We start from the raw sequence: 24,946 nt of genomic DNA on the forward strand, positions 1-24,946 counted from the left end.
CCCCTTGCTGTCTCTGACATTCATGTTTATGCATTTCAATATAAGAATGTGTCATTAGTGATGTGAAATCAGTTTTCTTGTGAACAAATGCTCATATTCAGACCCATATAAATCAGACGGTTTTGAAATACCTCGTGGGCCCTGTCTCAGATGTCTACCCATTGAGGTGGTCTTGAATGGCAGCCTTGACTTACTTTCGTAAGTTTCATTATTTCTGCGTAAATGGTTATCTCCGGCACCGCCACACAACTTCTCCCTGGAAGCCTTCTATTTGGTGCTAGCAGTGTACTCAGTTATACATAATGACAGTTTTCAGTGGTGGGGATGGAAAAGGGCAGCCCCTCTGCAGGACTGTAAACTAGACCTAGTAGATGCGTGAACATCCTGGTAACTTAAATTTTCCTTTTTTGTTTCTCCATTTCACTTAATGATTTTCTATGTATTGTTGCAGACATCTCAACAGTGAGCATGCGCTGGACGATAGAAGTACAGCCCAATGTAGAGTACAAATGCAGGTTGTACAGCAGTTAGAGCTACAGGTAAAAACCACATTTATTTTTGATATTGCCTCAGTATTCCTCCACTTCCAAATTTCTGTAGTGTTCTGTAATGAGTTCCTGTGTACTCATTATTGAATGGAAGGTTCAAAAATCTGATGTTGTCCTTTCTTTCCTTTGATCTTCTTTTATGTTACTGTATTTTATTTCTTTTCCTCTTTGGGAAGGTTCAGCTTCAGTTCATTCTTGGACACTGCTGCTCAGACATCTCACAGTTCTGTGCATCTCTGTGTGTGCCGCCAAGCCTCAGCCACTCACTGCCTTTTAGCTTTTCCATCTCTCTCTCACTTGACCTCCCTTCTTTCTTTTCCTTTTTAAGTTTACTGGTTATCTGTTGTTGGTCTGAGCCCCCACTGTTGCTAATATTATTAACCCGAAGTTAGGAAGACAAGCTGGGGAGAGAGATGGGGAGTGAATGAATGGAGAGCGAGCGAGAGAGAACATGAGTGTGGACAACACGGGGCAAGCCAGTACACATGCAAGCCTTTTTTCCAAAGTTAAAATAGAAAGTATATGTGGATTTATGCATCATTTTTCATTGTTCCCCTTTTCTCTCCATCTCTGAGAACAAATGAGAGTTCACTATACATTTGAAATATGTACACACACCCACATGTACATACAAATGCATATTCAGATACATACAATATATATCATGTGCATATCATATATATAGAGAGAGGGAGAGAATCTTGTGTTTGGAAATCCACTGGACCATGTAGAACATATTTTATGACTACAGAAAATTAACTTGTGCAGATTTTCCCGTGGATCACATTTGGTCGGGGTGCATTTGAAATGTGAGTTCCACTTCCTGATGTAACTTGTTGATGAACCACCATGTTTTAGCAATCATTCCCTCCTTGGTATAATTAATAGAAAATTAGTTTCTAAAAGTAAAAATTGGGTCAGAAATGGATATTATTAAAATGTACAATTGCACAAGGCTGACCCTACAAACCCCATTTATGCAGCCGAGTTCCAAAATGCTTTTGAGTGCTTGATGACTCACTGTGGCTTCTTCCTCTGGCTGGTTTAGTGTAGGCAAGAGGTTAGCCGACTCGGGGAAATTAAAACAATGTTGTACATTATATTGTTACCAGCCATTGAAAAGCCTATTTTGTATGCAAGACAGCAATGCCGAGATATATGAAGAGCCCTGGGCTAAGTACAGTAGATAATTACATCTGGAATTTTACTGAGTTAAGTCATTTATAGCTTCAAATAGTTGCAGAGAAAAATCAGCCGAAACACACTTAAACTTTTTGTTGTGACTTTCCAGGATAGAAAGGATTTTTTTTTTTAATTAGTTATGATGGATCATTTATTTTTTTTTTTTAGTCAGAATGTGTCAAAAGTTATTTTAAGTACTTTTGCATTCAGACTATAGATATGAAATTACTAGGACAGTGGGGTATTTATCCAAGCAAAGGGCACATTGTAAACCGTGCGCCTTCCCCCCCCCCCCCCCCCCCCGCCAATTCTTACATGAGTCTTCGGAAACGTATTTAAATTCAACATGCTTACTGAGAAGGAAAGAAGGAGTTTATTTATCTCACTCCCAGAGTTCACTTGTGATTGAAACATGGGAAGCCCCTGAAGGACTGGATTGAATAGGACCAGCTCTATGGCTATTGCTTTCTGACCTTACATATGTCAGTGGTGGTGGTGTTTTCATAAAGTGATCCAGATTCTTGCATGTGTGTATTTAATTGATGAAATTCTTAATGATCAGCCAGAATAAATTGTTGAACAGAGCTGTCATGGTTCACCTAAGTTGGCATTCCAGACTGCAGATTTTGAGTGCAAGGCCATGATTAACTAACCTTTTATTCATTATTCCTCATTATCCAAAAGAAGCAGTTGGGAGAAGGAAAGGAGTTAGATGATCAGTAAGTCAGATAGTTATCTCCCAGCAGCGTTAATGTTTTGTTTTGGTGAACATGGCCTGGGAATGGTACAGACCTACATGATGATTCTTAGATTCTTTGCGGATTTCATTTATTCATAGTTGTCCCTTCATCCTCCAGGCCCACCTCAAACCCAAAGCAGGTTTTTCAACTTTTAATAAGAATCAGAGATGCTTATCTTTCTGGAAGTTACTGTGTGGTGGTTACCTGTGATATTCCTTATGATATTTTTTGAACAACTTTGCTTTAATGGAAGATGGCAGGGCTGGTTCTGAAGAGTTCCATTTCTTCCAAGCTTGCAAGGATTGCTAAAAGGATGACAGAGAACTGCAGCCCCTGGGCCAAATCTGATGAGCTGAGACAGGTTTTTGCATTTTGAACAGCTGGGGTGAGGGAGGTAAGATTCACAAGAAGAATGAACTATATGAGACTCAGATCTCAGCATCCGTGTGTGAGACTGTCTTGGAACATGGCTGTGCCCTTTGAGTTATGCGTTGTGTGTGGCTGCCTTTTGCTGTACAACAGAAAAGTTGAGTAATCGCGACAGAATCCCTATGGCCTGCAAAGCTGAAAATATCTACTATCTGGCTGGTCCTTGCAGAAAAAGTTTCCTAAGCAGTCCTTGGTCTAGAGAATCAAAAAAACAATTGACATCACATTCTTAGCAACTTGTTCTCATAGGTTCCCGGCTTCCTAAGGGCCAGCTCTCCCCTTTTACTTCCATTCTTCTTCACCTTGGTGTGTAAAACCAGTGTCGCCATATCGGTCAGGTTCCCCGGAGGGCAGCTTCACATGCCAGTCCTTGCTGCTGTTGGTGGTCATGGAGAACTAGCTGAGGGGTATTCATCCATCCATCCATTTATCTACTTATGCATTTAGCAGACATCACCCCGAGCCTATACCATGGACGAACCTTGTTGGAGTCACCAAGGAGTTAAAGAATGAGTGAGACAGATGGGGCTGTCCTCCTGGTTCCTACATTCTAGGGAAAAAAAAAAAAGATTATAAGTAAGTCTCCAGTGGCACTGTTCATTCACTGGGTAGTGCTTGCTCTCAGTAATGCGTTTTTGAAAACACCAGAAACATGCTCAGAAGACTCCAGTGCAAGATTAGGGCCATACCCAAACAGTGATTATTTAATCTAATGAAATACACAAGAAAATGTCAGCAGTTTTTAGTACTGAAGGAGCCCATGCCCAACGCCCATATCAACAATCAGACGGACAATATTGGGGTTGCAGAGAGTTTGGTGCAGAGGACAGTCAGACTCACAGCCACTCATTTGCGGCTTCCTATTTCTCTGATATTTGTATTTCCGTGTTTGCCATTTCATGCACCCATGTCAGGAAATGTACTTTTTAATTGGCTAATGTCATTGTGCCCAGAGTCTGAGGTATTGGGGAAGCGAAGTCTGTGCAGCAGCAGGAGGGCGTGAAGAGGAGCTCTTGTGTCTCAGCAGCCTTTCTGTCTTGTTTCTCATTGACATTGGCCCCCCACACACCCCCCCTCTGTTCAGCATGATGTATCTCTGCGCATGACCGTCCCAAAAGGGCTACTTCTGTTTCCCTTAAAGAAAGCATTTCCTGGTCCAGGAAATACCTGAATTTCCAAGTTATCTCAAAGTCTGTTACACAATTACCATGTATTAACTTGAATTTGAAAACTGTTTGCACCTCTGAGCACGACAGGAAAGAGCAATCAAGACCTGAGCATTTTCCCAAAGGGCAATCACTCAGAGGAGGAGGAGACAGCCCCCCCACCGGCCAGATTCTCTCAGCAGAGCAGTACTGAGGCCCCTGGCGTTTACTCTGGGGGCAAGGTCACACGTGCGCCCCCATTGTAAAAACAAACCCAATAAGCTCAAATTGGATCTTAGAGATCACCAGAGAGGTTCATTATGTCTGCCCTGGAGAATCAGTGTGAAAGGATTGCACTGGAGAATCTGAGAGGGCAGCATCAGCCCCAGATGTGACCAAAACCAGGGAAGCCCCTGGAGTGCTGTCCCGTGTAGCTTGCCAGCCCCCAAATCTAAACCCCAGAAACCCCAACTCTGATCCCAAACAGGAGGTCCTGGTGTTTCTTACCTGCAGTCAAGCCTCCATAAAGGAATTCGATTTCAGTTTTTTAAAAAGATCACCCTCGCTCACCTTAGGGGATAGAGGCAGGGCTCACTTCCCTTCCTAGCGTTATCTGCATTTGAGCCAAATGGAGAAGCCTTTAAGATTCTCATGGCAGAGTTCAAGCCACCAGGCAGAAATCAGAATGTTGGGTTGTGGAGTCTAATTTAGACCTATCTATGCAGCACTGTGGGTGAGAGGCATCCATCTTGTGTGTGTTTTTGTTGGAAGATATCAAAATATATAATGCACGTTCTCTTAGCAGTGGACTATTTACGTAGAACTTGTTGACAGTGAAATGATGGCTAATTCAGTTCTTATGTTACACCCTGTTACTGGTTTCCCTGATGGAGGAGGGTGTCAGAAAGACATCTTAGTGGGCATCCAAAGCCTTTTTGAATATATCTGAGTTCATTTCATTATTACAAAGGCAGTTGTAATTTTTTGACATTTATCAATGGACTGGATGGGGATTAACCCCAGCTGTTAATTACCAGGAAGCCGAGAAATTACATGAGGTCCTACCCTGGACACTTAGGCACCTATCATGACGACAGATGGACACCACAGAAATCATTTGGATCGAGGATGAGGGAATGTCCTTTTTGAGGTCGGAATGTATTTTAAGATTGCATCTGTTAGATGTTCTCTGTTGACAGATTTTTCTGGACAATAGGCAGTCATGGAAATGAGTTAGGACTGGAGGAGGAAAAGTCCCCACCGTCAGTATGTGTAGTCTTATGTAGGTCATGAAATGTCCAGCTCTCTCCCCCACAGAGCAAGGACACCAGAGGTGGGAACACGGTGAGTGTCTGGTTGCCCACCCCCAGCGCCATGGCCAGGGCCATACAGAAGCACCCAAAGGTTCCTTCTGAGAGTTGAGCACCTCCTGTCCCCTGGGTTTAAATCCGTATTCATCCCGTTATCTGGATTCATTCGCCTGGGAGGGAGATGCTCGTGAGCTCTCTCAATCGTTCAGTTGGCGATGAGATCACACAAAAGATATCTCAGTGGCTGGGTCAGAATTCCATTTTGGGAAAAGGGAAAGGCATCTGATTTAACAGACAACAGGAAAAAAAAAGTCTGCGGATGGACTTAATCTGTCTTAGAAAGCTGAGACATTCATGGTATAAATACAGTTTTCTGGACATATTTATTCAGTTTAATTCTGTTTTGTGACCATGTAACCTTGCTCAGTCATTAGCTATCCTCTTTGGTGTATAAAGACGGGCTTGGAAAGAAAGAAAAAAGAAGCCTTGAAAGTTTGGCCTGTTCATCATGTCCAGGACTCCGCATGTGTCAGGGGCGGGGCCCAGGACAGGTTTCCTACAACCCCTCAGCCCCAAGACCCTTTAAAGTGAATATTGAAAGCAACCAAGGAGCATAGGAGCCACCCAGCTGATGGGGAAGATCTGCTTGGCCCTGGCAGGGATGGGGATGGAGGGATGTGGACCTATTATCCATGACTCATTTGATTCCATTCGGTCACTGTTTATGAGGCACCTAGTGTATTCCAAGCCCTGGATATAGACAAGTGAGGCGGTTTCTTCCTTCCTATAATGTGGAGAGGGTAAGACTGCTAGATGTGTAACTGCCCTCAAGGCAGAGTTTGGGGTGGGGGGGACTCACTGTGGAGGTGTCAGGGGGAGAGCCTGGTAAGGACATTCCAGGTCACAGGAGCCGCTTGAGGGATGTGCCTAGGTTGTGGGGTGAGGGAGACTGAGAGTGGAGGGATATTGGGTTCTTTTTAAAATTAATCTCTGTTCAGCAGGATGTGATGGTGACCAGCTGCTGCAGTTTGCTTTCCTGGGACTTGGGAATTCCTGAGACTTGGGATTTTCTGTTGCAGAACGGGGAGAGTCCTGAGCAAATTGGGATGAGTTGGTTACCCTCGTGATCTGTTTGAATCCATTGACTGTAGAAAAATCTAGTATGCCCATGTTCTGCTTGTTGCATTAAGGAGCTCAAAAACTATTTGAAAGAATGTTTATCAAGCCCCTCCTCTATAGCCAAGACACTGTCCTAGTGAATTTACCCTCAGGTTCATTGAATCGCCACAGCCCGCAATTCAAAACCCTGTTTCCTTCACCCCAAGAGTCATGTTTTAAAAGGAGAATCTAACATTTGGAAGTCAGTATGTGCCTCACACTTAATGAGCATGTTTAATGTAATATTCCTTCTTGCTCTTTGAGAAGGTATTTCTAAGTGGATGGTGATTGTCCTCTGAGACTCAGAATAGTGCCCCCCTGCCCCCCAAAGATGAGGAAACTGAGGTGCAGAAGATCTGACTAACTTGTTCAAAGGTGATGGGCAGGCCCCCACTTTTGGAATCTGTCTTCCTTTCTTGCTCAGTGCTGTTGGATGGCTTTGTACCCGGGGTCATCAGGGCTCTGTTAGGGAGGAGAACATTTTCCTCTACCCTTTTAAGTTCTTCTGTCTGGGCTAAGAATTCAGTTGACAGGAGAGAGAGAGAGTAAGAGGAGAAAAATCAAGCAAAAGTTTAGCAAGATGGTATACAGGGGAGAGACCCAGGAAAACGGGGTCATCTATCAGAATGGTCGAAACCCTCGAGGTGAACATCATCTTCAGCTGAAGACAAAAGGGGGTGTTGGGAGCAGGGCTTTGGAACTTCACAGGGGAGAAAGGCCGTTCACAGGGAGATGGAAAAGTCAATGTTTAGTAAGTAAATGTGTGACCACAGGGAGACAGTGGGGCACAGAATGGACTCTGATCTCAGGGCCCTGCAGAGTTCCTCACGCCCACCTCCTGGCCTGTACTCTGTGCAGATCCGCTAGTGCGAGCTCTCTTCTGACAGGCCTTTGCAATTCTTTTAGGGAAAGGAAGGTCAGAGTTTCTGAGTCTTTGGGGCTATGATTCTTTTAAGCTCAAAATAATAATCTGCATGCCAGAGAGACATTTTAAAGTAGCAAGTTTTAACACCGCCTCACCCCGTGAGGTCCTCAGCACACATCCAGGCCTTGCAGATCAAGGGTTTGGAAACACGGCCACTGGGGCCGCGCTCTCCTCTGCCTCAAGGGGCTTTCTCCCCGAGAAGATCGTGGCAGGCGGGGCGTGGGCTGGAGCTCGGTGATGCTGGGCCCACGCGGAAGGTTTCCAAATCCATCCGCCCGGGAACTGTGAGCGCTAAGAAAATGGCGGCAGGAAGGGGCGTGCCCAGGCCACGACAGCGGAGGGACACGTCGGCCCACTCAGAGCCTTCAGCCGGGACTCATGTGATCCCTCCGCCGGGACTCATGTGATCCCTCCGCTGTCAGCCGGGCTGTTTGTAATCACACCAACTTCCGGGACGTTGGCCTGTCTCCGATGCCCTCCGGGCCTTTCTAACCCGATTCGAAGCGGCGCTCATAACAGCGCCTCACAACGGGGACTCCCCAGCCTCCTGACTCTCTCTGAACAAGCTCGAAGGGCGGTGGGGACAGAGAGATCCTAATAGCATCACAGCTTCGTGTTGTCACTGCTCTCTGACAGGGGCCGAGAAAAAGGAGGGAGGGTCTCTGCGTGTCTCCCTTCCTCGTCCCCCCCTTGGAAAACCAAGACGATTCTTTTTCATAATTTAAAATCCTGCTTTACTCTGGGAGCATTAGAATTCCTAGACTATGACAGAGTATCCGAGTGCGTCTGCTTGAAATGTCAAGAGAGTCTTTAATAATAACACGTGAGGAATGTTAAGATGGTGACAGAATACAATAAAAGTTGGGAAATTCTTCAATTGGGGTGAAATGAGCCGTAGGTTGCCTACCCGCTGAGAGCCCGAGTTGGCCTTCAAGGCCGAGTTGTGAAGGTCTGTGAATGACCACCACTCGATAGAGTGGCTGGAAGATAGCTATTTGGTAAATATTCAGTTTAGTAGAAGAATTTAATTTCTCCTCCTTCCAGTGCTGCCCTCCCCACCACCCCCGTTTTTGTTTTTGTTTTTGTTTTTTAACTTATTTTCCTCTTTTTGATAGTATGCTCTTAAGAGACCAGGTGACAAGATCCATTCTGCCTCCGTCAGTTTTGTAGGGACTGTCAGTGTACACGCAGTGGCTGAGGGTATCGAGCCCCGCTCCCACTAAGGCACACTCAGTTCATAGAAGAGAGTGGTATCTCCCCAACACCCCTCATTAAACTTGGACCCTTGGTGTCCTTATTAGAAGCATTTACTCCTGCATCCCTCCCCTGGAGAGCTGGACAAGATTAGGTCAGATCCCAGTCGCTGAAACTGGGGACCTTGGTCGACTAATCCAGGCTTGCTTCTTTGTAACCTGTGTGTGGCTAATATTGTGCACCCATGTGTGTGCACACATGCACACACACCCCAGGTTCTGCCTATGTAGGCCAGTGTAGGAGACGGGAGGGAGGCAAAGATCTGAGTTCTCAGCTGGTGTCCCAGGTGATGCTGGGGATCACACCCATTTGGGAAAGTCAGACCAAGCATCATGTCACCTGGGTTCTAGTCTTACTGTTGTCCCTTCCTAGCTCCACGGCCTCGGGTTAAGTTCTCCCCATGAATCTCAGTTTTCCCACAACTATGAAACATGGCATGAGGACTAGAGGCCTTGGAATAGCCTCAACAGCTTGTGAAATGGAATAAGTGGCCTGGCCCCTTCCTCTCTCCATCCTCTGTAATTCTAGTGTTTTTTCTGTCTCCCAAATCCTTCACTTTTTTTTAGAAGATTTCTTTTCTCATGAGTGAGAACTGCCAAATTGGGTTTTAAATGATTTGTCCTCCTGAGAGTGTAGAATATGATTGTGTTCAATGAATTTCAGCCCATGTTACCTTTTCTCTGCTAAAAGAATGAATGTAATCGTCTTAGCTTTTTACCTTTGAAGATGGTGCATGGGGCCCCCTGGCCTCCAGCAGTTATGGAGTGGTACCCCTGTTACAGTCTTGGCCAGCATTGGTGATCAGAAGACTGACTTGAGGCCACGGGGAATAGAAGAGGGGGTGACCCATATTAGTCAAGGGGAGAAAAAACATTTCTTTAGGACACGGGACAGATAAAAGTGAGAACTAAGGGAATAAATCCATGAGAAATGAGCATCATCTTTCCTAGCTTCCTGTTCCCTTCTTTAAAATCTCTTAAATTCTCTCCCCAGTTAGCCCAGCTGCAAACTCCATCGAATCTCTGTTATGTTGATCCAGTTTCCAAACATCTACTTAAGTCAGTAGAAGTCTAGATAGACTAGACTGATTTAACTTTCCTTTAAAAAGAAAAAAAAAAAATTTTTTTGAGCATTCATGAAGTGCTAGGCTCTATGCTAAGCTTGTTATGTGCAAGAATTTATTTAATCCTCAAAACAACCCTTCAAAGTTCAGAGATTATTATTCCATATTTAGAAGGAGAAGTGAAAAGCTTGAAAAGGTTACATAATGTGCTCAGAGTCTCAGAGCCAGGATTCGAATCCTTCGAAGTCTATTAGCCCATGTCCTTTTTAACCCATTTTTGACTCTGTAGTCATTCTGCAGTATTGGTGCGCCAGGTTACTAATTTAAACAGACACTGCACACGCAGTTCCCCTTACTGCGTGGCCTGTTGTCATTCCTTTTATGCTAGATACTCCTCCTGTACCCACCAGGAAAGCTCTGAGAGAGTAATTCTTTTTTGATACTACAACATAAAAGAATGTGTAAATCTGTCAGTCAGATTTTTAGGTGACCTTTGGACTGAATTTTCCATCCTTTTCTTTGCCTGTCATGGGAGTCAGTTGATAAGGGAATGCTAGACTATATTTGCTAATATTAAATGTTTGTGTTCCCATATTATAACAAAGAAGGGATGCTGTGAAAATTGATGGGGGTGGTGAGCTCATGGAATTATGGCATAAAAAAACAACAAAGAATCTGCAAGCTGTTTGAAGGACCAGTGAGTATTGTAGACCTGATTTCACTAGGTGTGAATTTGTAGCCATTTTTGCATAAAAATAAAAAGTGAATTTGGTGAGATTTTTTTCTTTCAGTTGTCAGAAGTTTGTATTAGAACTGTTATCAATGATAAAAATCCAAAATCCTTCCCAAGACTATATATGACATGCTAGTTTGCACTAATAAACACAAAGAAAAACTTGGATTTTTGCCTCCTTCTGTAACCTTGTCTGTCTTACAGTAAAGCAGAGTTAGGATAGTAGACTTGAGGTTGAGGCAAAATAAGGAACCTAGATAATTCTCAATGTGAATGATGAATCTAAGTGATATTCTTAAGAAGAAATAAGATTCCCTCCAGCAGTAAAGCACCAGGGTTGTGGAGGTGACTGGGTGTACAGATTCTCCATGTGTGTTTGCCATGTGGTGTTACCACCTTTGACCAGTAAAAGTCAGCCTGGTAGACATTTGGATGGAACATAGAGGTAATGGTTTCTTTTGATGCTGGGAATTTGGACCTCCTTCTACTTGGTCTTTGTAATTGTTCCATCAACAATGTTTACCCCTAAATTAAGTCACGATTAATATTCATCAGACTCTTCAGTAAATATTGCCTCCCACCCTTAAATTTGTACCATTTAGCACCACAGACGACTACTTGTTTTTAAAAAGAATAACTGAGATGCCTCCATTCCTCTGCCCCACGATAATTTTAAAACAAACCATTTTTCTTAATCTAAAAATGTTTTAGTTGTAACATTGAAGAGCTTAGAACACTTACATAAAAAACAAATAACTGTAGAAAAATGCCATTGCTAACATTTTAATTGTTCTAACTGAGCCACTTTGGAAAACTGAATTCCTTTAGCATTATGTGTTCTGAGCATCTTTTAGTTTGGCTGTTCAATAACTGACTAAAGAACAGAGGATGAATAACATAAAGTGGCTCCTAATATGGTATCATTTTCATTTCCTGTTTGTTGAAAGATAAATGCTAACACTGTAAGGCTTCCCCCCCCACCCTGCCACTTCTTAATTTATTCCTCCCCGAACCACACCACAAGGGAATAAAAAGGAAAAAAAAAAATCAAATGTGATATGGCTTGAGACTGAGTCATCGAGTTAGGATAAGTTGAAGGCTTTTTCCTTCTTGTTTTTCTACTTATTCCCTTTTCTCTGCTTTCCCCCAATTCTTGAAACATCCTCCTCCCTTAAAATGCAGTTTGATTTTTAAAAAATAAGTCTTGATTTGAGGGTGGGAGGGGGAATAATTTTAGACTTACAAAAATTAATTGATATTTTAAAGATTTAATGTTAATTATGTGACATGGAAGGACTGAGTCCCTTCCTGATTCTAAGGCCTTATTTTGGACAAATAGTCTGTAAACATCCTGAACTGATATTTTTTTCCATCCCTGCCTCTCCTCCTTCTTCCTCCTCTCCTCCCTCCCTTTCCCCATCTCATATTAATCTCTTCTGTGGAATTTCCCCCAAATTCCACAGCTTTTCTCTTAACTAAACCCATATCTTTGGGGGGATACATTTCCTACCTCTTCTACAGTCATAATTATGTCCCCTATGCTCAAGTGTCTTGAACTGTTGAAGATACCCTTGGGTAGGGAACAGTCCAGGGCCAGCATAAGAAAGCAGCCTGTAACAAATAGCATCTGAGTCCCTACTGTGTACATCCAGTTAGGAACTCATGTACCTTCAGAAGAGAATGTTTTCTAGAATAAGGAGACTTGAATTTTTGTCACGATGAGACTAGCACATAGTAGGTACTCAGATATTGCGTCAGTGAATGAGTAAGCTTACTGTACATTTATTTGGAAATGGGGACTTGTCCCCCTTTGTAGCTATCTGCCTGCCCTGTTAAAATTGCTTGCCTGAACAGTCTGAATCTCTGTCTACTTGTGAAGAAAGATGGAGTTAATTTTGCATAAGTATATCTGTGTGTCTAGGAGTTTCTCCACAACCACAACAGATGAATTTACGAGTTTTCAGTTCCCTAGCTCATTTTCCTTTGGCTTCCTGATGAATCAGGTTGGTTAATAGGCGTGATTCACGGTTTTGTCTTGTAGCTGTCTGTGTTACATGGGACTCCTTGGTGCCAGTAGGTCTAGGACTTCCCAGTTAAAGGCTCATGCATCTTGTGTTGAGAAATCACACACCGACACCTCCAGTTACTCGGAGTTTGGCAGTGGTCGTATAGATTTCAAAACGATTAAGCAGTGATGCAAATTTTGTTGTATGCCAGGGGGCCATAGTGTAATTTAGAATATGTATCATTTGGGATATTTAAAGAGTAACGTATCTGTATTCAAAGAAATAACAGAGCATTTTCTCCCTACCAGCTTGCGAAAGACAAAGAGCGCCTGCAAGCCATGATGACCCACCTGCACGTGAAGTCTACAGAACCCAAAACTGCCCCTCAGCCCGTAAGTACTGAGCAACATCCAGAGGGTACCTGACACTATTTCTTCTCTGCTTCCCTTCCACCAGGAAGGAGGATCCCTAGTCTGGCAGCTTTGAATATTGAAAGACTTAAGTTCCATCTGGTTCTGGTTACCTTTTATGAACAGTGCAGTGTGCTGGGCATTTAGGGAGATATGTACAGGATGATTCAGGCACAGTCCTCAGCCACGAGACCCCACAATCAGCTCTTCTTTGGGACAGACGATTGATGCTACACCAACATACTAAAACATACCATGACAGCTCTTTGGAAGGAAAAAATCAAAAACAGAACAAAAAGCAATCTTTCTGATTTCTCGTTGGTAGAAACACAGAGAGAGGACTGCCAGACCAGGAAGGCAGAAGAAAAAAATGTATGTTGGCATGGGTTAGCTAGGAGACAGTGGGTATGAGAAAAGGGTTGAGGAATGGTCCAGTCCAGTCTGAGAGGAAAGAAAGAGGAAATGTTGAAATAGTTAGAGGCTATAATTACCACAGAACATCTAATGGTTACTAAAGAGCTGGAAGTGAAAATGACTCCTTCAAAGTGAGATCAAACATGATACCCTAAAATTACATCTCACTTTTAGGAATCTCTTGCTACTTGCCTTATTTCCCTTTTCTTTGACCTTGAAGAGTAGCATGCAAGCACAGACAATATCAAAGCAGAAGGATGCTATCTGGACCCCAGATCCTGTCTTGCGTCTCATTCCCTGTTGTACCTTGATGGTTTTCAGTTACGTTTCTCATATACTTACAGTTCTCAAAATCTAGTTGCTTCAACTAATTTTTCACAATGGAGAGAGTGCTTTGCTTCTTGATTTTTAAGATTTGTAAAATTTAAGGGTACACTGCCTTTATTTGATTTTGCTTGGAGTCACTGTGTGAAAATTAATTGAGCGTTGACAATCTATAGTTAGTACCAGCAATTTTAATCAATATGCAATGATGCAGCATAATGGCAAAGTATTGGTTTATCTGTTTTGACTGGTTTTTTTTTCTATAAATAAAGCAAACATACACCCATATATGTATGATTTATGGTGATAGAAATAAAACGGAGTCAGACTATTAACCCAGCAAATATGGTAGCCTGCCAAGATGCAGTTGGCAGACAAAATTAATGTCTGAAACAGAACACATTACTGAGATATAGGACATAAAATCATTAAATACTTTGCACATCCATTTTTACTGGGAAAGAGCCCTTGGTTTCCATGTATTTTGCAGTAAATGACTGTAGGACCAAACGTGTAGGCCACCCAAAGGAAAGAGTCAAGCCTTTTGGTATTGTGGAGTCATTAGTCAACCGCGCTCTAGATGCTATTCCTATCAACCCCTTCTTTTAAGGAGGCTCCTAGGAATAACGTGAACCCTGCTAAAACAAATAGGTAAGATCCTTGCGTGATCCCACTGAGTTCTTCAGTGGTTAGAGCTGGTGGCAAGGGGAGCTGATCGTCTTGGAACTCTTTGGACATCTTCAGATGGTTTCCATTCATTAGGGAAATGGTTTTCTCCAGGATAAAGGGTTTGCGTCTCTAAACCCAGCGACAAGGGAGAGAATGAGATGAGTTACTCCATGAATTAAAAACAGTAATATGAGGTTAGATTTTAAATATGAGGATTAGAATAATGTGTGGACTCAGCACTCTAGGAATGGACTTGTTTAGGATCATGAGGCTTCTTGGTGAGAAGAGGAGGGATGAAAGCAGAAAAGGAATCGAGACATCCTACGGGGCACTCCATCGTGGAGCTGGGTGCAGACCTGGAGCACCATATACATAGGCTTCCAGAGGCCACAAAAAGGGACCCTTGGGAGTCTCCATGAGGACCCATGTTAAGCAGCCAGTGAACAGGAAAGAGCCGTCCTGGGGGAAATGCACAGGGCAGGAGCGTTTGTCTTCATTAGTATTTAAAAAAATGTTTTACATGCTAGAAAATTATAACTTGGAAGGGGACCTCCTACTAAATTTATTTTTAACTGCTCTATTGAAAATTCTTTACCACTAGTCAACATTATCTCTTAGTAGCTCAGCACAGTATTTCTTTATTAAAAGAAATAGGCACGAATATTTTTGACTGAAAAATTAATAGCTTTTGAATTCATACACAGCAGGTTTTCTTTTGCAAAGAAGTCCAATATCGCTGCACAGCACTTCTATAACCATTTATTTGGAGTCCAAGTCAAACCTTTGACAGCTAGAGCAGTGCTACAAGCCAATATAAAGAACTCCAAGGTGTAAACCAACAATAGGCGCCTGTGTGAGGCTGGCCATTGTCAAGTACATAGATTGTTTGGATTAGTTTATGTAAATGTACTGTTGTATTACCCTTTGAGGAAAAAAAAAAGATCACATTTGTGTATGAAAAGTGGTTCCTTTCACAGGCAGCATTATAAATCCCTTATCCTTTAACTTACATGTAAGAAGTAAAAATTGGTGCCTGACAGGCAGATATTGTGTGACACTGTTGCCAGAGAGAACCTGCCTTCTTTTCATTTATTTGAAAATAGAAAATTTTATTATAGATACCATCTTATAAATCAGGAATTATTAAAATATGTATAGGTGAGGCATTGGGAAATTAATTATCAAAGGTAGACGTGTGGTGTTTTGCCACATTTTTACTTCCTTGCTGTAAAAAGGGGAGGGGGCACAGGCGTAGAGCAAACCCTCCATTCTTTCAGCTTTAGGGATATAGGGTTATCTGATCAGTTCTAGGGTGTAAAAGACTCCCCTTTGCCTGTAATTAATTTATTCCTCCTGAAATAATAGAACGCACAGTGTATGTTCAAACGCGCATCCTCCTAGACTCTGATTTGAAAGAAGCAGTTCCTGGGATTCAGATCTAACCCTTGCTGGGGCCGCTCATGTTAGAGTCTTGCCAGGAAGTTTGTGAAGTTTTTTTTCTTTTTTCCATTTCTGTTTAAAAGGAACTTGGTGTTTATTTTAAAATCCTTAGTCACTAAGTGATAGAATGCTTTGCTGTAAACGTTGCCTTTCACTAAATGCCATTTGGGTGCTAAGTGTCATTTGCTGTGTCCAGTCATCCCGCCAGTTCCCATTTCACTGCATCAAAGAAACTGCCAAAATCTTCTTGGATTGTTCTGACATCAGACCCTAGATGTGTTTGCTGGATCCTGTTGTGGAGCTCATGTTCCCGTCTGGCTTGTCAGAGGCTGTTCTCATCTGGGGAGAGTCCCAAGTTCTTAGATGTGGGTCTCACCTCGACCCCTCACCCTGGGAAGCATCTAGGTGAGCTCAGCGGGGGTTCACGGGCATCCCTTTCCACAGGTGCCTCCGGTAGCGTCTCTCCCTGCTTGCTTGAAGGTCTTTTAAAAGGAGAAAATCCTCTCCTTTTGTAGTCATACCCAGGACCCAAATTGCAATGCACACTGTTTTTGTAAAGAGAATTTCTGAATTTAAAATCAAAGTAATTGCATCAGTGAATATTTATGGAACGTGCGGCTGGGAAACGTAGGGTAGGAAAATAGGACGGACCCGTCCCTGCCATCCAGTGTATCTTGCGGGAGAGCTGCGCGCCACGTGAGCATGTGGGCCGCCGGCCCTGGCGGTGGGAGCGAGGGAGACTCGTGGCGCCAGCACCACCTAAGATGCGACGGGAAAGAAGTAGGAAATCAGCTTTCATGATTCCTGCCGAGGGTTAAGAGTAGGTGCGGGGGTTTGAGGAAGGGAACTGGGAGAGGAAAGTCTGTGATGAAGATCAGAGTAGAGAGAGGCAAAGAATAGCCGATGTCAGCCAAAAGAAGCTTTTGATTTGTAATGTTATTTATAAGCTTTTAACGTTATCAAGGCCGGGCCGTGTTTACCGGAGCAGCTGCAGACTCTAGCACAGGAGTTACAGAGAGGGTAAAGCTGGACTTGTCATATGGTCAGAATGGCCACGAGTGTTGTAGGCTGGCGTTTCCAAAGATTCATCTCGTTTCCATGTTCAGAGAAGCACAAGGGAAAAATCAAGCGATCGTAAACTGTCCTAATGAAAGTGATATTCTTTTGTTCCAAACTCAGTACCAGTAATGTTCTCAAGGTAAACCCCACAGTGGGTTGCTTGAGGGCAAATGTCTCCAATGCTCACTCCATGGAGAATTTCCTGAGATGTTTCTTTGGAGGGAGGCCGCACTCAAGAGGATAAAACAATAACCACCACTACCAACGAGAAGCATGTCTGTATTAATACTTTATTAAGTTGTTAAGGAGTTTTGAAAAAGACTTTTTCACTATCGTAATGTCAGGAAGATACTGTAAATCATATTTTATAATCTTGAGAACATGAGAGGTAGGTTTAGCTTTAGGGTATTCCTACACCCCAGAGAACAGCTCCCAACCCTGGTGAAACCACATTCCTTCAGGTTTGGTGGGCAAGTAACTACAGTGTAGGTAGAATCTCCTTTCTGAAAATGTTATAAAACACAGGAACTTGGCTATTTGAAGCGAAAGGCAGTATTAGATTTTCCTTTATACACATTCTCTTTTCCTCCAACCACAGCAATTAGGGCTGTTTGGAAGTAGTTTTTAGCTACTATAAAAAATGTGTGTGTCCCTTACACCCCTCCCCCCAAAAAAGTGGGGGGGGGGCGTCCTTTAACTCTTAACGAAATGGATGATCCTGTGGGCTCTTGGCTGCAGCTTGGCTGTTGAGTTGGAGAAGTAATTTTGAAGCCGTCATAAAAAGAGATTGGCAGAAACAAGCAATGTTTCTATACGGGTTCTCGTGAAGCCCCCCGTGCTGAGGTTCAGTCGCCTTCTCGCTCACTGTCCCACACGGGGCCCAGATCTCAGGCAGTGGTGGGACTCGGCAGAGGGAGTTGTCCTCAAGGTCACCCCCTGCCCAGCAACACCCACCTACTCCACCCCGCGGTCTGGGAACATCCCTCCAGTTCCTCCATCCTCAGAAAAGCCATCTCTGAACACACGGGATTCGTGTCTAGAATTCACCTGCTCAGGTCAGTCAAACTAGCAACAGAAAAACGAGTGAGCACAAGAGTCCCTACTAAGCAGCTGGGTCCCTCAGAGTCTGGGTTTCAGGTTTGCCTTTTGTTCTCAGAATCTGTTCTGAAACAAGGCAGGAACACAAACAAAAATACACAGGAATTCTTATGGGAATCCTTACGACAAGTCTGTTTCTGTCCTGGGTTTACATCAGCAGTGTGTTGATTTTTTAAAAAATGGGAGTGACTCACCGTCTTTTAAAGAGAGAGCAGAGGTTACTGTTTAAAAACGAAAAGATAAATCTTTCTTTCAGAGGGGCTCAGCAGAGTATTGAGTATTGGGTAGCTGATGCAGTTCCAGTTGTTTGGATGGGCAAGATTTCTAGGAGAGTTCCCCTGGAACTGACCTGGGAGAAAAACTGACAGTTGAGAGTGGACAGAAATTAAAAAATAAAAGAAAACCCTATGACAATCTGAAGTGACATAAGAATTCAGCTCTTGGCCGGCGTTTCAGAGATTATCTTTGCCGAAATCATCACATGATGGAAACTCGCCATGTAGAAAATATCAGAGTTACTAACTTTTCTAAACATAGCAACTTCTTTTTAAATAGAAAATGAACACAATCTGAAAAATAGGAAAAGAAACCCTCCCAGTCCCATCCCTTCCTGCTCTAGGCCCCGAGAAAAAATTCTCTCTTCCAACCTGAGCTGCAGTCAGGACGAAGCACTTGTGCTTTCATTTTTAATTGATGAATGTTTTAAGCTTTAATAGTTTACAATTCAGATGAATCTTTCAAGATTGCAGCACAGCTCTCACTGTTCCCAGTTTGTTCTTCTAAGTCTGTAATTAATTTGGGGTGGGGGGGGGCGGGTGGAGGGGTCCTTTTTTTTCCTGTGTCCTTAATTAAAAGAGCAGGTTTGGTTTGAACACAGAACCTGTCTTGAAACGTCCCCCCAGCTCCATCTTCTCACCCGCTAGTGACCTTCCTCCCCAGAGATGGTTTCTCCTCGAGACCAGCATGTGATCATGCAGCCCGAGTTTAAAAGTTAAGAAACTTCGATCACATTTGACAAGGTTGACATTTCATTAACTTGTTGGTTCAGCCTTCAAATGATTTCACAAGGCGAAGCCCCCTGTATTTGGAGTTTACAGCTTTTTGTTCTTCCTTCCCTCACAGGCTACAGTCGTGTTTAATTTGGAATCAGGGCTCCTTTGGCAAATTAGCAATTAGAACAATTTTGTGGGAATATGTATATGTGTCATTAGTTTCCCTGCAAATTAATAGCAGGGGCAGAGGTCAGGCAGAAATTTTCCACTTGACTGCAGTTCCTCTATGGAGACTTGGCACTTGGTTCTGGAACGGCCACAGCTGCTCTCAGCCACCCTCTTCCTCTCCGAACTGTCTTTTAATTAGTTTACCTCATAGCCATCATTACAAATATCACTGCCTCCCCTCCTCTAAATAAAGTCACTGTTTCTACAAAATATCCCCGTGACGCCTTGCACCAGTGTGATTTGATGGTGGGTCAGTTGAATGCAGCATTTAATCATTAGATCACCGCCATCCGCATCTCCTAATGAGAGTCCTTACAATACATTTTTATCTGGTAATTAGCCGAGATTGGCTGCTTCCTCTGTGGCTTATTAGAGACAGCCCAGCGGTGGGTGTGAACCACGGTGTCATTTGTCAAGCCCGGTAAAAATCCCCTCTCTGCTCTCTCCTGGCTTGGTGTTGAGTTCCCCTGGTTACCTGTGTTTCACAGTCTCCAGAAAATTCAGCTGCCTCTCTGTTGTCAGGGATTGTGCTAACCAGGAGAGATTTTCTGTTTTACTGTTGCTTTTGGGGTAGAAACGGTCCAAGTCTTAAGACCTCTGCCAGAGCTGCAAGAATGACATTCTTTTCACGTTTTATGACTTCGTACCCATATTGTGGGGCTTGTCTGTTCTTGTAGGTGAGCTCCCAAAAGATGGGCCTGCACTTGCGAAATGTTTCCGTGAGTTTGGGCTTTTGGCAGTGAACTAGAACCCAGTGGACTTGATGATCTTCCTCACAGAACTGGAAAGGACCGTGCATATTTCTTGAGGACATTGTATTTATATTATCATTTTCATTACCTTTTAAAGAGCACTATGGTGTTTAGGGTAATGTTCTTCAACTGAGAAGCCAAAAAGCAGAGTGGGTTCTCGGAATTGTTTTATGATGGTTATGCCTCTTTTCCTTCCATCGGTGTCTGCATTTGATGGTAAGCCCTCCAAGGGCAGCAGTCGTCTGCGCTGTTCCTGTTTTGGTCATTGCAGTTTCCATTGCCATCGTCTGCTTGGAAATATTTATTGAATGCCATTTATAAGCAGGGATAAAAGCTAATCCCCAGGTCCTTTCCAGAAATGAACATGTAGAAAAAGGAACCTGGTTCATGTTTATTTTTCCCATTATCTGGGCAGAAGGAGGATATTATACAAAGGGCCTAGAATCACAAGTGTGTATTTGGTTTTGAGTCCAGATTGTGAATATGGGCAAGTTATTGAATCTCTGATGAGCCCCTGTCTGCTTCTCTGTAAAATACGAGTATAGCGTCTCAAATATGCGTGATGATATGAGAATTTAAAACCAGGCAGTGAGAGAAATGAGAATATGAGAATATGAAAGCAGGCAGTGGCAAGGGGTTTACAACAGTGTTTTTACAAATGGCACCCATGACTGTCCTGGGCATTCTGATACACTTAGGCCTAACAGCATCTGATCTTTACAAGTTGTGTATTCATGAGCATTAGACCGGTTGCTTGGGCTGATGGATGTTTAGATACACTGTTCCTCTGCTTGGTCAGTGAGTAGGGCCCAAGGTGCCGGGGTGGTTACCCCAGCCTTCCCCCATGACCCCTGAGCCGTTCCGTCCCGTGAGTGCTCCACAAGACTTTGAGCACTTAGTCTGCAGGTGTGTGTCCTGAACTTTGCAGCATTGGTGAAAAAGAGCTCCCAGCATCTGGCCAGCTTGCCAGGGGATTCCTAAGGATGGTGCCATCACCATAGCTTGCTTTTACCAGGTATGGGGGAGCCTGGGGTAGGAATTGGGTGGAGCTGGGAGGGGTGCGTCTGATGTTGGCTGAGTCAGCATTTCAAGGGAGGAATAAACAGGAAGACCCAACCCAAAGCCTGCACCCAGCATTCAGTTTCCAGCACCATGTTTATCCTTTTCTGTCAGTATTTCCTCAACAGTATTTGGTATTTCTCATTACTAGGGCATGAGAAAGATTGAGTCTTCCTAGCAAATTGGAACTCTGTTTTTAATCTGTTCTTTGATTAGATCTCAGAGGAATCTAATTTTTAATAGTTTCTACAAATAATGCTTTGGATTTAGGACCCTTGCAGTGGTGAAACAGACTTAATTTGTAAAGTGATTCAAAATTTGGTTTCAGGCAGATTTTGATACTGCTAGTGAACCCAGGTCTAGCTGCTCACCACTCAGAAGCCAGTAAATTGGCCAGGTGGGTGGAAAGGGAAGTTTGCTTTATTTTGGATGTCAACAGTGGGGAGTGGGGGAGGCGCCTGTCCAAAGACCAACTCCCTCCACTGATAATCAGGGGGCAAGAGCTTTTATAGACAGACAGAGGGGGCTCCATGCAGAAACAGCACAGTCAGCTCTGACAGTCATCTGGAAGTTGGTCATCGGTGGTCTGACCAGTGTCCTCTTGATTGTTCTCAGCACTTAATCTTCATGTCCAGGGTCGGTCAGTTCCCAATTCCTTGAGGCCATTTCTTGGGATTGTGGCAGCTTCTGTCATGGCTACATTCTGATCATCATGGAGTTAACTTCTCCTGCTTGGAGGGGATTTCAGTGTCTGCAAAACAGCTTGCAGGACGTGGCTCAGGCTATTACCTGTAGCCCTTTCGAGGGAACTGAAGGTCTGTGACTGTGCTCAGTGACTGCAGTATCACTGTTTGGTCTCTGTTTTCCTTTGTCCCTTCTGTGTGTCCTCACTTCTCTGATGAAGCTTACTCCTTGGCTAAGGTTTTTCCACAGGGGATGGGAGTGAGGACCACAGGCTCCTGCTCCACTTTTACACCAAGTAATCCTGCTCTGCTAAACTCTAGGATTGGAGGTAGCTGCAGGTTTCTGAGAGAGCACTTCTGGGTAAACTGTAAGAACTGTGTTGAAAACAACCAAGTTCTTCAGTGGGAGCCAGATATAGTGTTTCAATAGCAACAGATTTTGGAAGGAGGGGGGACAGGCTTATAGTTCCAGTATTATTAAGAGAAACACTTCAAGGCAAAGGCAAAACAGGACTCATTCGTTTCCCCCCATGCTACCCCAAATAACTAGTAGGTGTTTCTTTACATGAAGCACTGGATTACTCCATTTTGTTACTACACATTTGAAACTAGAAGGAAAAAAAATGAGATTTTATTTTTTATAGTTCCAGATCTCTCCTATGCCATGTTTGTTTTAAATGAATAGATTCCAATCCTGTATTGGATAGAGTTTAAGGAAGATGACACATAAAGCTTTCAAAGAGGAGTCTCTGCCAACGGATGGAGCTAGAATGAGAGTTTAGTGGATTGGTTCCACTCTTTCTAACAGGTCATGGGCCAGGCCTTTCTGCACTAGTTCCCACCCCTGAAGTTTCATCACGGAGTTGAGTGAGCCTGTCCCAGTGTGCTGTAGCCACTGGCCGCATGTGGCTCTTCAAATAAAATTTTGATTTTTATTGAGAGTAAATAAAAATAGTTTCTATGTTGTACTAGGCCAATTCAGAAAGGTTTGTCCCAGAGCTCAGGTCGATACCATTGTATCATCTCTACTGGTGTTTCCTGAAACATCAGTGTTCGTGGGGCTCCAAGGACTCTATCTCCCTCTTCAAGGTTTACGAGGCATAGTAGGCTATAAAAGAGGGGTGTGAAGTTGTGATTAAAGAAACATCATGACCCGGAATTTCTCACACTCACCAGGCTAGGTAACCCCTTTTGTGTCTGTAAATACTTTGTTAACTGTTTTGGGGGAAAAAAAAAAACTGTCTCAGCAATAGGAAAGAGGAACATTGCAAGAGATATTTAATAACCTATATGTGGAAAGATTCTGAAAAAGGATATGTGTGTGTATCTGAATCACTTAGCTGTGTACCTATAAATCAACTACAATAAAAAGAATCATAGGAAAGGATGCTAGAAATTTTAATAAACAGCTTTTACATGGGAAGTCCCCTCCTGTTGCAGCTGGTGATAAACATCTAGTTAGCGACTTAACACTGGCCAGGCCTCCCTGTGTCATTCCTGCTGGATCTTGTTGCATTCTCGGTGGCTCTTCTAAGCATTGTTCCTTTCCTCACAGCTGAATCTGGTATCCAGTGTCACCCTCTCCAAGTCTGCGTCAGAGGCTTCTCCACAGAGCTTACCTCATACTCCTACGACCCCAACTGCCCCCATCACTCCCGTCACCCAAGGCCCCTCCGTCATCACCACCACCAGCATGCACACGGTGGGACCCATCCGCAGGCGGTACTCGGACAAATACAACGTGCCCATCTCTTCAGGTAGATCCTCCATTTGTGCCTCACATAGAGTTGTAATCAGCAATGCTTGTTGACCAGCCTGTTTGTAAAAAGTGATAATTAATAGGACAATGATTCTTATTTAGCAGATATTGCGCAGAACCAAGAATTTTATAAGAACGCAGAAGTTAGACCACCATTTACATATGCATCTTTAATTAGGCAGGTAAGTAAACAATGCAGTTTGTGAAATTGCATCAGAAGGTATCTGTGTACAGGGATATATTGATGAAGTAGATTTAAAACCGTTTAGTATGCAAGCATGCTAAAACCTTTTCTATAAGGTTTTTAAAAACTGCAATATATAACATAATTGCTTTTGATTAAGTATTACAATACGATGTGATTATTAGGAAATTCATTTCACACAACAGTGAAAATGAGCCTGTTTAAAGATGGCAAGTCAATTATCACAAGCTACAGTAATCTCTGATCCCTAGAATTAATCTGAGCTCTAAATAATTACTGAGCTTTAATCAGCTAGTGAAATGTTTTGCATTTCTCTTTGATTCTGCTTTATGAATGACTAATAAATTAATATTTCTGTACGGAAACAGAAATAAAAACTCAAAACAATTAGGTAACTCCATTTTGAATTTTGCTATTGAACTGGTAAATAGAATCATTCATCTTAAATCATTTCGTGAAACCTTTCTCAGGCTTTAGCTAGGCATCATAATTATTTTCTATTTTCCAAAAATCGTATAATGACAGTTGTGCTGATTTGGTCATAAATTATCTTTTTCTGTTACTTTCGCTTCACAGGCCATTCTCGAATCTCCAGAAAAGCAGCTAACACTAAATGAAATCTATAACTGGTTCACACGAATGTTTGCTTACTTCCGACGTAATGCTGCCACGTGGAAGGTAAGCTTTGTTGCAGGTCTGTTTAGTCTTGGATCTTGCTGTTTACAGAGAGAATTTGTTGTTGGTAACATGCAGCTCTTGTAAGTTACAGTAATACTGTTTAGATACATTCAGAAAGTCTAATTTGTAGAAATATTGGATTGAGAAAATAATTTCTGTGGCGTTAAAAATGCCAGGATGGAAGACTCCCTTACTTTTGCATCAGATAGACCAAAGTTGTCTGTCTCGCTCTGGTTGGAATGTGAAGGAGGTGGTCTTTTGTACACAAACCTCATGCCTTGAGGTCTTTAGCCACCATCAGCATTTATTTCTGCAGAGACTGCATAGATAACTTTTTTCTTTAGCCATTAGTAACATGTAAAAGTGATCAGGTAAATGTGACGTAAGTGGAGAAGGCTGTACACTCCAAACACTAGCACAGTATATGGAGTTATTACAGGAGAACCCTAAATATATATAGGTTTTGTTTCTTAAGTGAAGAAACTGTCAGATATTCATTAACTGTGTGGAAGAAAAGTAATTATGAAATACATGACTTGACTGACAGCATTTGCTCTAGACAAGTCAGATTCCATAGCTCCAAGTGGGAGGCCCTCAGCAAGGCTTGTGGTCACACAACAGTCCTCGATCCAAGTTCCACAGTTGGTGTATAGATTGTTAGTATTGATTGCATTGTATTAGAT

The 24,946-nt window shown here is 43.0% G+C and overlaps 1 protein-coding gene across 13 annotated transcripts in view; it reads left to right on the top strand.

Moving 5' to 3' along the window:
• Positions 1 to 24,946, top strand: part of FOXP1 (forkhead box P1) — a 613,036-nt gene that overhangs the window by 568,780 nt on the left and 19,310 nt on the right. For 11 of the 13 annotated variants that reach the window (XR_010662980.1, XM_065933292.1, XM_065933290.1 and 8 more), the window contains 5 exons: positions 452 to 539; positions 12,802 to 12,885; positions 23,177 to 23,378; positions 23,483 to 23,562; positions 24,162 to 24,263. Coding sequence is in view for 12 of the 13 variants with exons in the window: in XM_065933292.1 (XP_065789364.1) it covers positions 452 to 539; positions 12,802 to 12,885; positions 23,177 to 23,378; positions 23,483 to 23,562; positions 24,162 to 24,263 (556 nt within the window). In the remaining variant the exon portion in view is untranslated. The remainder of the gene's footprint in view (positions 1 to 451; positions 540 to 12,801; positions 12,886 to 23,176; positions 23,379 to 23,482; positions 23,563 to 24,161; positions 24,264 to 24,946) is intronic. The other 2 variants (XM_065933291.1, XM_065933296.1) reach the window with 1 other exon arrangement.

This window comes from Muntiacus reevesi, chromosome 4 (genome assembly GCF_963930625.1).
Source record: "Muntiacus reevesi chromosome 4, mMunRee1.1, whole genome shotgun sequence".
Classification (NCBI taxonomy): Eukaryota; Metazoa; Chordata; class Mammalia; order Artiodactyla; family Cervidae; genus Muntiacus; species Muntiacus reevesi.